The sequence below is a fragment of the Ammospiza caudacuta genome, chromosome 6 (assembly GCF_027887145.1).
Source record: "Ammospiza caudacuta isolate bAmmCau1 chromosome 6, bAmmCau1.pri, whole genome shotgun sequence".
NCBI classification, from domain to species: Eukaryota; Metazoa; Chordata; class Aves; order Passeriformes; family Passerellidae; genus Ammospiza; species Ammospiza caudacuta.
In genome coordinates this window covers 30643685-30660350 of record NC_080598.1, presented here as the reverse complement: position 1 = coordinate 30660350, position 16666 = coordinate 30643685, and the positions used below count along the sequence as shown (strand labels likewise).

The window sequence follows — 16666 nt, the reverse complement described above, 5'->3', positions numbered from 1 at the left end:
TTCATCCCTCTGAAGGTGGAAATACTGAATTTAGTGCAGTTTAATCTGTATGTGCATATAGGGTTTTTCAATAAGAACTTAAAAAACAACCGTAAAGAGTTCCTGCATACCATCCACTCCAGTGAAAGATGCCAGGGCACTATTGTAATGCCATGAATTTGGTAGTTTTTTGACAAAATATTTCTCTCTGCTTTTTGAATGCATTCTTGTAGTGTGCCTTGATCCAACTGGTTGCAGCTGTCTACTCATATGTGGAAGCACTTCATTAGTTGTGTATGTCCTTGAAGGGATCCTTTGGGGATGAAAGGCACATTGTAATCTTCCTGCCTTACAAAATCACTTCTAAACACATCTCAGTTTGGCTGGATTTGGTCAGCCAGCTTTCCTATCCTTGTGAAATGCGAAAAAAAAACATGTTAAGCAGGAATGAATGTTCTGGTTTAGACCTGCTTCTGTGAATGACCTTTTTATGGATTAAAACAAAATGGAGAAGGGGGAACAAGGATAAGCAAACTCAGACTTAGCTTTTCCAGCAAAGTTTCTAACCATGGGAAAATGGGCTTTCCCACTTAACATTCTGCACCTTATATGAAAGAGAATTGGAAAGAGATAAAAGAGATTGGAAAATTGTTTGACCAAGATTTTTACCCACTTAAGTCTTCTGCAAAGTACCTATTCCAAGGCAATGATGCAGTTTCAAATGCTTGTGGAGTTTAAATGTGGTGCAAGAAACATCTTCCTCAGGGAGCAAGTCTATCTTCCCACAATATTGTTAGTCATGGCCAACCTGAGGTATAAAAGTGCTGAGCTGAGAATTTGTTTTTCTTTCTTCTCCCTCCCTTTGGGAGAAGATGTTTTCCTTGATGACAATTTGCAAATGAGTCACTGTTTAATGCTATCAGCTGTATTTTTTTGTTGCAAGTGCTGTTGCAATGTGTATTATCCTGTGGGTAAATATACATATATATGGCCATGAATAATGCCAGGTAGTTAAACATTGTAAGAGGCCTTTGCAGTCATGAAGAGCTGGGTGCTGGGTATGTCCCTGAGACAGAGCAATATTTTCTTAGCTCTGTGTCGTATAGAACTTTGCTAATCTGAGCCAGTTGAGTAGCCAAATGAGCGCTTGTAAAATTCGCAGCACTTGTGGGTTGAAATTGCACCCCATCACCCTTTCCATACTGGGAAGGAAGACAAGAAACTTGGAAGTTGCCATCTTTGGCCTGTGTGGATAGAGGTGGGAGTGAAGAGATGGTACTAGCTTCTTGTTCTCTTGTCCATAAAGGAGAGGGGAGAGAAAGACTGTGAGGGTGGGGGGGAAAGGGAAGGTGGATGCAGATATATTGTGGGGGCGGTGAGGGGGGTGTGGAAACTCACCAGCTTTGGGGCTGTTGTCCCCTGAAGGGCTTGGTGTGGAGATGACTCCCGCTGGTGTTAGCAGCAGAGGCTATTAGTTCTTCTGGGTGAAGGCATGACTGCTGTGGGGGAGTTGAAAATGTGTGTGGGGAGCTGAGAGTGAGTGGAATCTGGTTTTCAATTTCAAGCACGGGGGAACCTCGCTAATTCGCACTAACTATAAGAGCAGGTGCAATCTACCAAATTCTGCGAATTAGCGAGTAAATGAAATCAAGACATACCCACTGCAAATATACATATTTATTTTGGCAAGTGTAGCTTAGCCTTGTTTCTGATGCTACCATAGCGTACTAATATCCTGTAGTACACTTGTAATTCAGTGAAGTCTTACTAACATGAGACATCACTATGTGTTTGTAAGTAGTTCAGCAAAGGGAGAATTAGCGAGGTTCTTCTGTAACTTTGTTGAATCAAAAAAATGAGATCACAGCAATACAATATTGCGTTGTAGTACAAACATACAAAACATTGTTTTTCAGAGTAGTGTGCAATCACTTTTTAAAAAAAAAAATCTCCGTGGATTTTTCCGCAGATTTTCCGCAGATTTCCAGTGGCCCCACTGATACCTTATCCACTCATCACCAAGGTTCGTTTACATTGTAGGCTTTGACAATGACTATGTTTACTGCTAGTTGCCAGATTTGTGACTCTTGTCCATCTGATTTTTTTTTTTTTCCACTCATTAACATCAGACTGTCAGGTTTGGTACTGCAGAAGGACTTTATTTTTCTCTTGCAAGACTGGTTGAAAACTTCTAACCTTCAGCTTTTCTCTTGTTCTCCTATGTCTGTACAGATGGCTGTTAATGCTTTTACTCCTGTCCCCCTTGTTTTTTAGGAGGATATAAATGCTATAGAAATGGAGGAAGACAAAAGAGACCTGATATCAAGAGAGATCAGTAAATTCAGAGACACACACAAGGTAGTATTCTTGTTTTTGCACTTGATACAAATTAGGCTTTTTCAAAATCCAAAAAACCACTGTTATAAAATTTAGCAGTACCATTGCATTATCACTTAAAATTATGTTTGTATTAGGTTTAATATACATGTAGCTCTTTACAAGTCAGAAAAAGACAGTTGCCACGTTAAAGTGGCCCATGACATCTTTATGCTAAGACTTTGATTGCTACTGAGTATTTTTCATTCTTCTCACTTCAGCATGAATAAAGGCAGCTTAAGTTGCTACACATACATTAAGTCAATATATTTATAAGTGAAGGCTAAACGGGGCTGCAGTATAAGACATACACTTTGAGTGTGTTTCTCTAGGTAGATTTGTAACATTATCCAAGATTTTTGAAGAGATGAAACGTGAATTAAATTAAAGTCTTTTATTTTAATAGTTCTAAGTTAAGAGTGGGGGAAGATTAAAACTAGGTCAGTGGTTACCAGACTTACCAAACTTTAGATGCATGGAAGAACTGTAAATTCCCATAAAGCTAATCTATTCATTGACCCCCACCATTATGATAGAGATCATATGGTGACTAATGCAAGATGAAACTCACAGCTTGGAAAGTAACATGGAATAGGATGTAAGTATGAGTTTCTGTTTTTTATTATACTTATGGATGCCCCCTCAGAAAAATATGCAAAGGGGTAACTGGCTTGGAAATGTTTGTGCACATCAAGTCCCACCCCAGGGTCCCCACTTACAGAAGTTTCCACTAATGCTAGTGCAAATGTGAATGTTTCTGCTTTGGAAAGTGATACTTGCGGATCGGAGAGCACAGCTATGCATGTGATGGTCTTATTTTAATGTTTAGCTTAAAGTTGGTATTAATTTTTTCCCAACAAGATTGGAGTGGTCCTTGGCCTAGGGAAATATCCACAAGCTGCTCTTTTGAGCACACATTTTCTTTCAAAGTACCCCCACGTCAACATTAAAGAAAATGTTGAAGATACAGCGAGGTGAAGTGTGTCCATGTTGTTTCAGCTTTACCACATGCAGTCACTGGGGATGGTACCATGTTTTCATGCAAACATATCAGTATGAACACAGGTGACTACATGTTATTGTATGTACATGTTTTCAGTTTTTCTCTTGACTAAAGCTTTGCAAGATAGAAACCTGGGGGAAAAAAAAACTAGAAAAAGTCAACCAAAGAAGCTCAGCAATTGAACGTGAAACTGGTTAGTGGTGAAACTTCAGTAGAATTGTGTTCAATTCCAAGCCCCATGTTGTCACTGATACTAAAATGCAAATGAGTAATACTTTTTTTTAAATTGCAAACAAAACAAACAAAAAACAAGCTTCACTGTTTCAGAAGCTGTTGGGCATTTCAGTGCCCTCGATTTGTATTTTTGGGGGGCTGTTTTGGATTTCTTAACGTCAAAAATCAACTAGAAGTAATCATTGTGTATATTGGATATGTTTAAAAGGGGCTGTTGAATCTTTAGCAGTGGGCTAGTGAGCACAGTGAACCTTTGCATGTTTTTGGTATGAGTTTATAAACAATAACGACAGACTGTCAGGGTATCAGCATTGCAGGGGGCGTCCATTTACAGCACGGACGAGTCTGAAGAGAGCTCAAGGTAAGATTTATAATTCTTCTACCTGTTCATTTCTGTTCATTACTTCAGTTTATCTGATACTGTTCCCATCCCATTACCCTGTCAGATCCTTTTATTTAGGTTTACAGAAGTTAACTGAGGTCAGATTTTGATTACAAAATACACCTGTTTATTTTTTCAATTGGATTTTAAGGAAGTGGACTTGAGAAAAGGATTTTAGTATACTAAAACTTGTGCGTGTGTATTTACACTTCTGTGAATATATTTTTAGTAAAAGAAAGAAACCCACTCTCTTGAGAAATCTCACCATAAACAAATTTTTTGAGAGTGGTGAAAAAGCAGGAGTTCAACTAAAGAAATTTCTATTGGAACATCTAAGATAACCTGTAAGTATCAACCACTTCAGTATGTAAACTTTCTTTAAAAGTATATGAAATTTGAGGTAAGTTGTTTTTAAAAGTTGACAACCTAGTTTAAAATTTTACCCTACTGAGGTTAAACACTGTAAAGCTCCTGGATAATACAGTCCTTAGAAATTAGTTTTGCAGCCCAGTGTGTATTATAGGATCTAAGTTTTATTTTTTCACATCAGTTTTCTACCAATTCCTACCATTTTTAGTCCCTTTTTCCTTTGTGATTTCAATGTATCCAACATGGGTTTGCCTGTATTGTGTTATCAATGCGGCATAGTTTCACTGGATACATTAATCACTAGTGATTTAGCTTTATTTCTGTAATCCTTTGTCGGTTCTCTGGTCCCTGTGCCTATGGCAGAAGAACACTAATCAGGTAAGATTGCTTTTTAAAGTTGTCTTAAATGCTTTGTTTAAAAGAAAAGAACAAAAAAACACAAACCAGAGAAAATGCTGTTTCATTGTTCCAGTTTTTAATTTCATTTCAGTGATGGTAAACGTGGAGCCAAAGGGGATAAACCTGTTTATTCTGCTCAATATTTGTTCAAAAAGTGGTATTCTTGCATCCATCAGGTTGAAATTTGGTATATGTGGTTGTTATTTGGTATATTTGTGAACCGTGTACTTGCTCTTCCTCCCAGAAACATAGCTAATAGGCAAGGTTAATCCAGTGTTGGCGGTCCATGTCCTAGCACAGCATCTGTAAGTGAACACATAACAATTGCTTCCAAGGATGGATTTATCTATCGTTCTGTTGATGTATTTTCTATTGTCTTATAGGAATTCTGGTCATAAGAACTGTTTCTGTATGAAAAAAGGGGCAATTTTGTACAATTTTTAGTAAAACTGTAGCAGGTAACCTTTAGTTTCTGTGTTTCAAAAGAGCTATTTCCAACCTTTTTTTTAACTGTCTCCATCTTGCAGTGGTGGAAGTTAAGATTCCATTCTGCAGAGTCCAGTTCTTACCAATGAACACTTAGAACTTTTTTAGGGAGGGAAAAGGGGAAAAGTGACAGTTTTCTTCACTGTTTAACCACATGCACCGTGTGTAAGTGGATATATTTCTTTACCCAAGTTTTCATCTAGGATGGTTTTGGTGTGCCAAGACTTTTTTGGAAACAACTCACTGTCCCAGTAAGCATTCCACTGAAATATATTTTCCTAATTGAATGGAGTTAATTTTATCAGCTGGAAGTTCACTTTACTTGTACCCAGCTGGCTGATAAGGCCAGTAGAATTTGAGTCCCACCTGAGTCATGACTGGTAGTGCACACTGAATGTGCAGTTTAGTCAGCTCACAATACAAGACCAGCCCTAGTCTACTAAGGTTGGAGATTGCTGGTCTGGGTAGATCTGTGCTTTTGCACAAAACTTAAGTCTTGTGATTGCTGCATTTTGATTTCATACTTACAAGTTCCAAAAAATACCCACCAAGCCCTATTTAATGTTTTTAAATTAGTGGCGGTTTTGGTATTTCCATTACCAGCCTTGTGTGTTGCGTCGGGAATATCCAGTTTGTGTAACTACAAAATTAACTATGAGAGTTCTCTTGTTGGTTTTTAGAAACTGGAGGAGGAAAAAGGCAAAAAGGAGAAAGAAAGACAGGAAATTGAAAAAGAACGCAGAGAAAGAGAAAGGGAACGGGAGCGTGAACGAGAAAGGAGGGAGCGTGAAAGAGAGAGGGAACGTGAACGAGAGAAGGAGAAGGAACGGGAGCGTGAACGGGAGCGAGATAGGGACCGTGACCGAACTAAGGACCGAGACAGAGACCGCGAACGAGACAGAGACCGGGACAGAGATCGTGAAAGGAGTTCAGATCGCAAGGATCGGAGCAGATCAAGGTAAATGTACTTCAGCTAGTATTTATTTCACTTTTTCTTAGTGCTGTTTACTAAATGCATATAGTTCAGTAGATCAGATGCCATTCAAAAGAGAATGATCCTTGTGGAAGATCAGAGTAAGAGCAGGAAGTCCAAACTGGGAGAATACTTGACTTCCCCCCACAGCACAAGAATATAACAACTGCAATATGCAGTAAGCAACTCTCCAAAGATGATATAAGCATACTGGTTTTATCTCAAATGTCTCCTATTTTTCATTATTAGCTTTATTCCTGCTTAAGATTATCTTATGTTTGTGGCATTTCTTAGCTCAAACAGGTTTTATCATTTCCTTTGTTGGATTTCAGGGAGTTTTCTTTCAGTTGGTTTGGTTTGGGTTTTTTGTTTGGATTGTGGGGTTTTTTACTAAAAGCAAGGGAATCATTCAAGCTGTAATTAATCATATCATATATCAAGTGCTGCTTTCACATTAAATCATCAGAAGTGTTGAAATTGTCTGTAAGCCACATGAACACAAAAGATTTGTTAAGGATACCCTTTATTTCTGGTAATTTTGGCTGTGCAGAACTGCTAACTCAGTCTCATAAGAAATTGCCATATGCTCATTCTTAGTTTCTGTAAATATTGCTATTTAATGGTTAGTGTTCAAACAATTACTTTTAGTGGGTTTTTGAATACCCATCAGTAAGTATTGATTTTATGCCCATTTTTGTACCAGCTAATCATCTTCTACAACTGCAGAAGAAAACTAACCTCTATTAATCATTTGATTGAATGGAGAGGCTCTCTACTGAACTTTGGGGTTTTTTCTTCCTTCAGAGAAAAAAGCAGAGACAGGGAAAGAGAACGAGAACGTGAGAGGGAAAGAGAACGAGAACGCGAGAGGGAACGGGAAAGAGAACGGGAGCGGGAAAGAGAGCGGGAAAGAGAGAGAGAAAAGGATAAGAAGAGAGACCGAGAAGAAGATGAAGAAGATGCCTACGAACGACGAAAACTGGAGAGGAAACTGCGTGAAAAGGAAGCTGCATATCAAGAGGTAGGTTGGAATTTTAAAGATTCTTTAAATAAAAAAAAGTCTTTTGAGACTTGATAACAAGTCCTCTAGTATAAAACACATCATTCTTCTTTTCCTAAATACGTTTTTTATCTTTTGAGTACATGAGCTGGGGCAGAATATGTTGTCACTGTCAAAACAGACTTTTTATTCGGGCGTTTTGAATAAAAATTATGCAAATTACTACTAGTTACAGTTATTTTAAACAACAATTCGAACTAACTTTGAAGTAGTACTGCTGTTCTTAATGTTCTTGAGGATTTAAGTGTATTTTCTTCTGTTGCAGCGTCTTAAAAACTGGGAAATCAGAGAACGAAAAAAAAGTCGAGAATATGAAAAAGAGGCTGAGAGGGAAGAAGAAAGAAGACGGGAAATGGTAAGGCGTATAGTTTGATTTGTAATTTTCCTTGCCTTGTTCTCTTGGTCCCATTTAGAATGGAATATTCTGCTGTTAAAATTATGGATAGTAATAGAGCTCTCATTTTGTATAAAGGCTGCGTGTGTTTTTATACACACACCCCCCCCACCCCCAGTTAATAGACTTGAAACAGAAGATGTCTAGTAAGTGGGAGTACTACTTAAAGTCTGAAAAACAAAGCCTAGTGGTTTGGTCTAATTAAGGCATAAGCATGAGAAGTAGGCAGCTGCAAAATACTGTGGTCCAATCATCGCATACTATTTCATCCGTAATTTCTGTCAGATTTGTGACAAAACCTACTGTGTGTTCTATGTCATTTATGTCATTTAGGTAGAACTAGACCTGGTTTTTTAACTTCCAACCTGCTCATGTGCCCAAACCTTTTATGAGCTACGATGCAATATTCTTTAATGTATCTCTGCACTTAATAAAAGCCTGTCCTTAGTTCATTAGTTGTGAAATTATCAGTTACCAATGTAACACTTGGAAGCTTTGTTGGAAAAGACACCTTTGGAAGATAGATAATTCTGTAATCTCATCATTTTGTGCTAAAGCATAGAAAAGTTATTTTAGGTATTAGGAGTGTTATTTCACTTCATAGATTCCCAGAGGAGAGACGTTGAGGTAGTAGAGAGTGGGTTAGAAATTGCTTCAAAGCCTTATGTGCAAAGAAACACACAGTGGAAAGAGGATTATAAAATACATTGTTTCATGTGGAATCCACGTTTTCCCTCTGAATGCATAAGCAGGGGACAAAATGTTTGAAATTGGCTCAATGATATTTTCCATTCCAAATCCTCCTGCATGCTGGCTGTGGATTGCAGTTGTAGAAAACAGTGTTTCATTTTGTGCTGAAATTACAGCCATAATCATAATCTGTTTCTCAAAGTCATTAGCACAGAAATATATTGTTGTTGGTTTAAGGATATTGCTTAAATACAGGTTAGAAGGTCCTAATTTAATTTCCCTTAACAAACTGAGAATTTTGCCCCTTTTATCAGAGGGGGAGAAAGAGAGGAGACACTTTCTCCCTTGTCCCCTACAGCGGGGCGAGTCTCCTCTCTTTCTCCCTCGCCTGCACGTTAATACCACGTAAGCCTGTACCTTGATGCCACATGTTTTTTTTCAGTACCACAATAGGAGGGTGCTTATCCTAGGAGCACCCACCAAATTTGTTTCTGCACATGACTGTCTTAAAAAAGCTCTTGAAACAAAGCAGTACTTATAAAATACAGTTAGGCTGCCATGTTAAAATACTCAGTAGCAGACTTAAAGAATTTGAAGAAAAGAAACTTTTGATCTTCTTAATCTGTAATGCAAAACAAAATAAACCAAATAAGTATACATGTATGTGGATGGGGATGTTTATGTGTGTGTGTGTACCTATATATATCTATATATTGGTGACGCGATACCAGTGGACCCTCTGGATGCAATACCAAAATTTTCCGTTTTCTGTTTGGAAAGCTCTGTATTTTAGTTTAAAGCAGAGTAGATCTACAATTAACTTGCTAATAACATTAATAAATTTTAAACTCCTGAAAAGGAAACCAGAAATTCTTATTTATGTTTCAATTCCTTGCAGGCAAAAGAAGCCAAACGGTTGAAAGAATTCTTAGAAGATTATGATGATGACAGAGATGATCCAAAATACTACAGGTATGTCTTTGTATTCCTAACAAAAAAATGTCCATTTTTACTTTAAAACACTGTTGTAGGGTTTGTTGGCAGGGGCTTATGGAGTTTATATTTGCCTTGTAATGTGGCGCTGTAAGGTTAATGTGGCAATAATTTCCTAATTATTTTTGTGTCACTTCATAAGTGGCAGAGTGAAAAGGGAAGCTCATTACTTCTGCTGGTTAATGCCTGGGAGTAACTGCTCATTCCCATGACTTTATTTTTGTGAGGCAGGGCAGAAGTCAATATAATGTCAAAATAAGTTGCGGGGAGCAGGGAGAAGGGAACAAGTATGCTTCTAAATAATTCAGAGCAAACAAGCTGTAAATAATATGAAGAACCAGCTGGTTAATGTAGATGATTTGGAACATCCTTCAGCATGGGACTAACTGACATTTGCATAAAACTAAATTAGCAGAAGTGGTTCTGGCCAAATACCTATAAAACTTGATTCTTTCTCTAAAGAGATCAGCAGCCACATGCCCTACTTCTGTTTAATGTGGTGGGGTAGATTCTGTACTGTAAGGTTGAGACCTTGTATCTTAAGATTCTAATGTTACAAAAACAGAGGATGCCAGGTGCCCTTATGAATCTTATTTTCATTTAGTGGCAGATATATCTGCATGAAGTTTTTCTTGTATAGTGGTACAAGCCCCCCATTGAAATGTTGTCTCAATAAAAAATATGTATCTTTTATAGGGGTAGTGCTCTTCAGAAGAGGCTAAGAGACAGGGAGAAGGAGATGGAAGCAGATGAACGAGATAGGAAAAGGGAAAAGGAAGAATTAGAAGAAATTAGGCAGCGTCTTCTGGCTGAAGGACATCCAGATCCAGATGCGGAACTCCAGAGGGTGAGTTGCTGTTGATCTGACAGGAAAACGAGTCCTTTGTATTATGGTTGTATTAAGCCAAATTGGTGTAAGAGACCTGATACTTACTATTATCTCTATTTGCTTTTTCTTATAAAGAAGTCCAGATAGGCGGTAGGAACAATGACAACAAAAAAACTTTCCAGATCCACATCCAGATTTGATGGAGTTGAAAACAAATTTGAATTAATCAGGATTCCTTATAAGAATGCCAGTAGTTATGGTTCTTTTTCTTGACTAACAGCCTTCTAAAGAGGAGGATCTTTAGATTCTTTTCAAACAGTACTGGTTTTGAGAGAACTTCTGTTTTTGCTAATTGTCTGTTTCATTGTAGATGGAGCAGGAGGCTGAGCGGCGTAGGCAGCCACAAATAAAACAAGAGCCAGAATCTGAGGAGGAAGAGGAAGACAAGGCAGAAAAAGAAGAAAAACGAGAAGAGCCAGAGGAAGAGGAGGAGGAGCCTGAACAAAAGCCCTGCCTTAAACCAACTTTACGACCTATCAGTTCTGCTCCATCTGTCTCTTCAGCTAGTGGAAATGCAACTCCTAACACACCTGGTGATGAATCTCCCTGTGGCATTATTATCCCTCATGAAAATTCACCTGAACAACAGCAACTGGAGGAGCATCGGCCCAAAATTGGACTCAGCCTCAAATTGGGCAAGTTTAAGTTTTATTTCAATCTTCCTTATGGGATCAAAATAAAAATTGTCAAACTGAGTAGCCACCTGATTTTCCAAATACGTTGAATGGTTTGATGTATTTATTTTAAGTAGTTGTTATCCAGATACTGTGCTTGAGATGACCTATTCAGAAGATACATTTTATAGAGCTCTCTTCATCCAAAACCTCGAGGCCAAAAAAGGAGGGAAGTTTAGGCATGTTCAAGGGCCAATTTTTGTAGAAATATTGTGAGCTGGGATTGGTTATTTTCACCTGGCTTTCCACCTTAATATATCTGCAAATATCTCTTTGAAACTCATAGCTACTTTTCATTGGTGTAAGTATATGTTAAATTTAAGACCTAGGTAGTTCTTATGTTTATTTAAGACCCTTTTACAGAAAAATAAAATTAGATTTTTTTTCTTCCTGTTAGAATATAACAATAAACTGATGACAGTTGTGGGTGAAATTTGAGCCTAGAATTCCTTAGTACTATAGAAATTTCCTGCTGTCTTAAAAAAAATTATTTGTGAGCAGCAGAACTAAAAACATTTGTACTCCAGAAGGTTTATGTGTTTATTATTTACTATTTTGATTAAGTTATGCTGGGCTGCACTTTGAGCTCACACTGTGTTATATTTCGAATGACGAGAGACTGTATGGTCTTAGGCTGATGGGCGCTTTTCTTACGCATTGCAACCTTTCACTCTGTGCTCTGCCTTTGCTGAGGCTGGGGCTCGACTGTGGTCTTCCCTCAGAGACAGTGCTTATTGGTTTCAGGGCAGAAAAAAAGACCCTATTTTTCAGATGGGTCAGTCATTAACGCACTCCATTAAATATCTTTACTTTGGCCGCTTTTGTAACAGAGTTTGAGAGATGAAAAGCCAGTGTCAGGCATTCACAGACGTTTATGTAGCATATAAAGCAATATTCCTCAAGTAATGAGGGAAGAGCAAACTAGTTGCAGTTGATGAATACATTACTCTGCCTTTTGGGTTGTAGGTGCCTGCAACAGTCCTAATCAGCCCAATGCTGTAAAAAGGAAGAAACTTGCTGTGGATAGTGTTTTCAATAAATTTGATGATGAAGACAGTGACGATGTGCCCCGAAAAAGGAAACTTGTTCCCCTGGATTATGGAGAAGAAGATAAAAGCAGTATCAAAGGCAGTGTCAATACAGAAGAAAAGCGCAAGCACATTAAGAGTCTCATTGAGAAGATACCCACAGCAAAACCAGAGCTCTTTGCTTATCCTCTTGACTGGTCGATTGTGGATTCAGTAAGTTGATTCATTTAATCATTTTTAAAAAGGCTTAATTTTTCCAAATAAACATTATAATTGAATAGAAAAGCAAGATTACTGGGACCACAGTGGATTGGAGTATCATCATCAAGTGGAGTCAAACTTGAGTCCTCTAGTTATTGTTCATACATAGTCCTTATTCTGAAGTATGGCTGCTTTTTTTTTGGGTTTCCCTTGAACTGCCACTACAAATTATCAAGCAGTTTTATGGAAGGAGGAAAAAAGACTGTAAAATGTTTGAGTGGCTCTCAGCAATACTTGCATATGCCAAATCTCTAAGGGTTGTGTCATTGATAGCAAAATGTATCTTCTGCTAAATAGCTGTTTGAGTCTTCTAGATACCTATTGGGCAGTTCTCACAACAGAGTGAAGCTTAAAGGAATTATTAATTTTGGTTTTGTGTTTTTTTTTCCAGACACTAATGGAACGTCGAATCAGACCATGGATTAATAAGAAAATAATAGAATATATTGGTGAAGAAGAAGCCACACTAGTTGACTTTGTTTGCTCTAAGGTTTGTGTTTTCTGTGTTCTCTGTGAAGTTAGGGCTTTCCTCCCTATTTAAAATGTAACAGTGACTCCTGTACTCATGTTTATAGTGGCTTATGTTGGTTTATCTTGGGGCTACCATATGAGTGGCAAAGCAAGTCCTGAGAGTTTTGTGACACAGTTGATTAGCAGAAAGTCAAAAGGAGAAGTTGAATGTTTTCCATGCTTACATTATATATGGGGTGCATATATGTGTAAATAAATGGAACTCTATGGTCTTGAAATACAACTTACTTGGTTCTGGAAAAAAAATTAAATACTTAACAGGTAGATGAGAAATCCAGTTAGGAGGAGTGATACAGGGAAAATTTTGCCTTTGTCTTCCATTAGCAGCTTATTGTTGAAGGAGGGGAGTTTTATTCTTTAAATTAAGAAAACATAATTGGAGATATAAGAATAGCTGGCAAATACAGGACATGTGAATGTCTGGAGCTTCCTGGAAGTTGTTCCTCGGTAGTTGGCCATAAACTAGGACTCACTATGATGGATTCCGATGCAGTTTAATGCTAATTTTTGCCATGACTGTTACTGGAACCTGATAAACTGCAAATACTTCTTGCACGTGCAAAGCTTTCAGAATTCCTTGGACATAGCTGGATTTGTCAAAAATGTGTATAGGGTTTATTCTAAGTTTTCCATCTAAAAACATTTGTTTCTTTCAGGTTATGGCTCATAGCTCACCTCAGAGCATACTGGATGATGTTGCCATGGTAAGCAGACATTCTGTAACTGATATACCTTCTGCATTTTACTGAAGCTAAAAGTCAATTATGCAAAATAGCAAGAGTCCATAACAGAAAACATGTGTTAGAAATAATTCAGCACATTGTGCCAGCACAGGTATTATTTTGCTGTTACAACACTTAGGTACAAATTACTGGCCCCTCTTCAGAACTTCTCAGAAATGTGGAACAAAAATTTTTTGTCCCTAGTAGTAGATGTCAAAATCAACAATAACAGAACTATGTCAGAAATAAAAACTTTAATTCCTTCTCATTCTTATGAATAGATTTTTATTAGTGGTTCAGTGGGTCTTTTCCTAATTAATGAGCAAAAGGTGATTTTCTGTAAAAAAGTAAAAGCTCTTTTTTGCCTGGTGTTGGAAGAGAGAAACAGTATGAAGTAATGCTACTGTTCCACCATGTTTTCATACACTGAAAGGTAAATAAAAACTAATCTGCTCTCTTCCTGTAAGTAAACTTGGAGGCAAAGTTGATAGGATCCACTTGCATAGTGCAAGATAGTAGATTGTTCTTGGTGTGACTAGTAGGTGACTTGAGGAACTTTGGAGAGATGCTGTGCACGCTAGAAGTTTGTACACGTTCAAGAAAAGCCTATACAATAAGTTCAGGGAAGAGAAATCCTTTGAGGGTTTATTTAACAAATGTCCAAGGAAGTTCCAAATTAAAATGAGCAGAGATTAGGAGTTAATTAAAATGAGCAGAGATTAGGAGTTAATTTAAAAGAAGACAACCACATGTGAATGTTTTGTTCTTACAATATTTCCAAGCCTGCCATTTCTCTGCCTCTTCCCAAACCACTTTTGGGTACTAGTTTACTGATGCTTCTCCCTTGACGTGCTCAACAGTTGCACTATACAAGTATATGGTTAGAGCCTGGTCAAGTCACTGAGGCTGGACACACAAACTCACCAGAGTTCTTTCGGTCCCTCTCTCAAGGACTTGTATTACGCTATATCCATTTTTTTTCTGATCTGTCTGCAATTAGTCTTTATAACTGGAATGCATAACCTAAAAAATAATCTATGAAATGTGTATTTCCTACAGGTACTAGATGAAGAAGCTGAAGTTTTCATAGTCAAAATGTGGAGGTTGTTGATATACGAGACAGAAGCAAAGAAGATTGGCCTAGTGAAATAAAGCACTCTCCTTGCTTCTAGGGTTCCCATTTCAATTTTGGGCTTTTTTTTTCCCCCCATTGTTCAGAGACTTGGAATTTTCTCTGTTCTCAGAGACTTGAGACCTGTATTTTTTTATGTAGAAAATGTGAATTTTTTTGTCCTCTGCTCTGAGGCCCCTTTTACCCTTCTGAATTAGTTATCAAATCCTGCATTGGTTCTCTTTATAATACATGAGGTACAATTACCAGTATGTTTTATAAGCTGCAGCTACTGTACATGCTCTTTGGTAATTTTGTTATGTTACTCTGATTCTTGTAAATATTAAAAAAAAAAAATCCCCTGTTTTGCAAAACATTTGCACTTAATGTGGAACTATATCAGTTACAGATGAAGACAAAGGATTTTACTGCAAGTTTATCAGTCTTTTTTTGGGAGCATACTTCCCCTTTTTAATTTAAGAAGTGATCAAAATACAATTTAAAAATAAGTGTCTTGAGCTGTTTTCACAGAACAGCTTTGTGTGGTCATTTGATCTCTTCATCTGACTGGAAAAGGATTTCCTTCAAACCTCTATTTCTAATGTGAACCAGTAGTAATCTTGGCACTTTGTTGCCCATTAAGAGTTACTAATGAAGCTGGGAACCTAATCTCTTGCAGATGTTCTGTCTTTCCCAGAAAGTGCAAATCACAGGAAGTTTTCTATTTGCTCAGTTAAAACAAGAGCAGGACCTAAATTCAGTAAGTGCTGCCTAATGGTTTTTGGGGTTTTTTTCTGCTCGATTTCATTCTAGCCCTACCTACTATCCCTTCTGTCTCCAAAATAATCAGATGGTTTTTTTAAGAAGAAACTATTTTTTAAAACTTTTTTTTTTAGTATTTAGAAACAAAACAAAAAGCCCTGTTTGAATGTGACAGTCTCTTAAAAAAAAACCCAACCAACCATGTAAACTAAAACATAAGTTGTCAAACAAAGCTGAAATCTTGTTTTTATCCATACTGTTAAACTAGCCCTGACTTTTGTTTTCTACTGTATGCAGTCTGTTGTCCACAAAAAGAGGGTAATATTTTCCTGCCTTGTTTGTATGTTTTTTTTATAAATAGACTGATATGGTATAAATGATGACATGTACTGTAAACTGCATTTTTTTTATCTCATACCTGGGTAAGAAGTCAAATCTATAATGTGCTGTGAGCTGTTTTGATTGCAGGAGGACTGTGTTCCAGGGAGCAAACGGTCTCAAAGTTATTTTTAATTTTTGAAACAAAATTCTTAATATCAAACAAATTAAGTAAAGGTGTTCCAGTATCTCTGTATTGTATTTAACTGAAGGATACAGGTTGACCTGTTCAGAAAACATAACTGTGACCTTGAGTTACTAGTTGTTGGTATCGGGAGAGGACACTTGAAAACACTGTTCTTAACAATTGGGATCGTGTATAGGTTCCACCATGTAAATATTTCAGATATTAAAAATGTATATATTTGATTTAAGGGTTGATATTCTTTTGGAGTCTTATGCAGCATGCAATTGTATTTAATACTGCTTACTGAATCAAGTGTTCCCAATTTAAGGTGGGGGTGGAGTGGGGTGTGTTTAAAACTACCTCCTGCTTACATCAGGTGACTATAAGCCTGCAAATTTAGATGTGATCCCAGTATGTTCTTTCTCATCTCTGTGGTACTACACGACACGCCACCAAATGTTCTTTTTTAACTTGAAGTGTCATGCTCAGATGTTACTTTCATGTTGTGCTTGAGTTTGCCTGAGACTGTTTTGGTTTGCATGCTTACATGTTGCAGTCTTCCTATTTTTTTCTGCAACTTGATGGTTGCAACCCTAAGAAATTACTTCCCTGTTCTCCCTATACAGTTCTGCATCTTTATTTATCAAAAAGTTTTCAAATTCTAAATAAATTCAAAGCTTGCTCTGTTTGTAGCAAATACAGAGAAGAGGGAGACTGAACATCATGAGTGCCTTTTGACCTGGTAAATGGCATTCTCTGTCATGAGTAGTAGTTAAACAAGACAAATGTGACAAACACATTGTAATGCCGCTGTGTGACAGATTGCCCAACATCCTTATCCGAAT

General features: G+C 37.4%; 1 protein-coding gene across 2 annotated transcripts in view; it reads left to right on the top strand.

Moving 5' to 3' along the window:
• RBM25 (RNA binding motif protein 25) overlaps positions 1 to 16447 on the top strand; it is a 33309-nt gene extending 16862 nt beyond the window's left edge. Inside the window, exons 8-19 of one of the 2 annotated variants that reach the window (XM_058806807.1) lie at positions 1949 to 2002; positions 2254 to 2337; positions 5909 to 6186; positions 7006 to 7222; positions 7527 to 7616; positions 9244 to 9317; positions 10035 to 10185; positions 10538 to 10862; positions 11868 to 12142; positions 12582 to 12680; positions 13378 to 13425; positions 14503 to 16447. In XM_058806807.1, the coding sequence (XP_058662790.1) occupies positions 1949 to 2002; positions 2254 to 2337; positions 5909 to 6186; positions 7006 to 7222; positions 7527 to 7616; positions 9244 to 9317; positions 10035 to 10185; positions 10538 to 10862; positions 11868 to 12142; positions 12582 to 12680; positions 13378 to 13425; positions 14503 to 14595 (1788 nt within the window). In that variant the 3' untranslated portion in view covers positions 14596 to 16447. The remainder of the gene's footprint in view (positions 1 to 1948; positions 2003 to 2253; positions 2338 to 5908; positions 6187 to 7005; positions 7223 to 7526; positions 7617 to 9243; positions 9318 to 10034; positions 10186 to 10537; positions 10863 to 11867; positions 12143 to 12581; positions 12681 to 13377; positions 13426 to 14502) is intronic. The other variant, XM_058806809.1, reaches the window with a different exon arrangement.
• Positions 16448 to 16666: the final 219 nt, after the last annotated feature.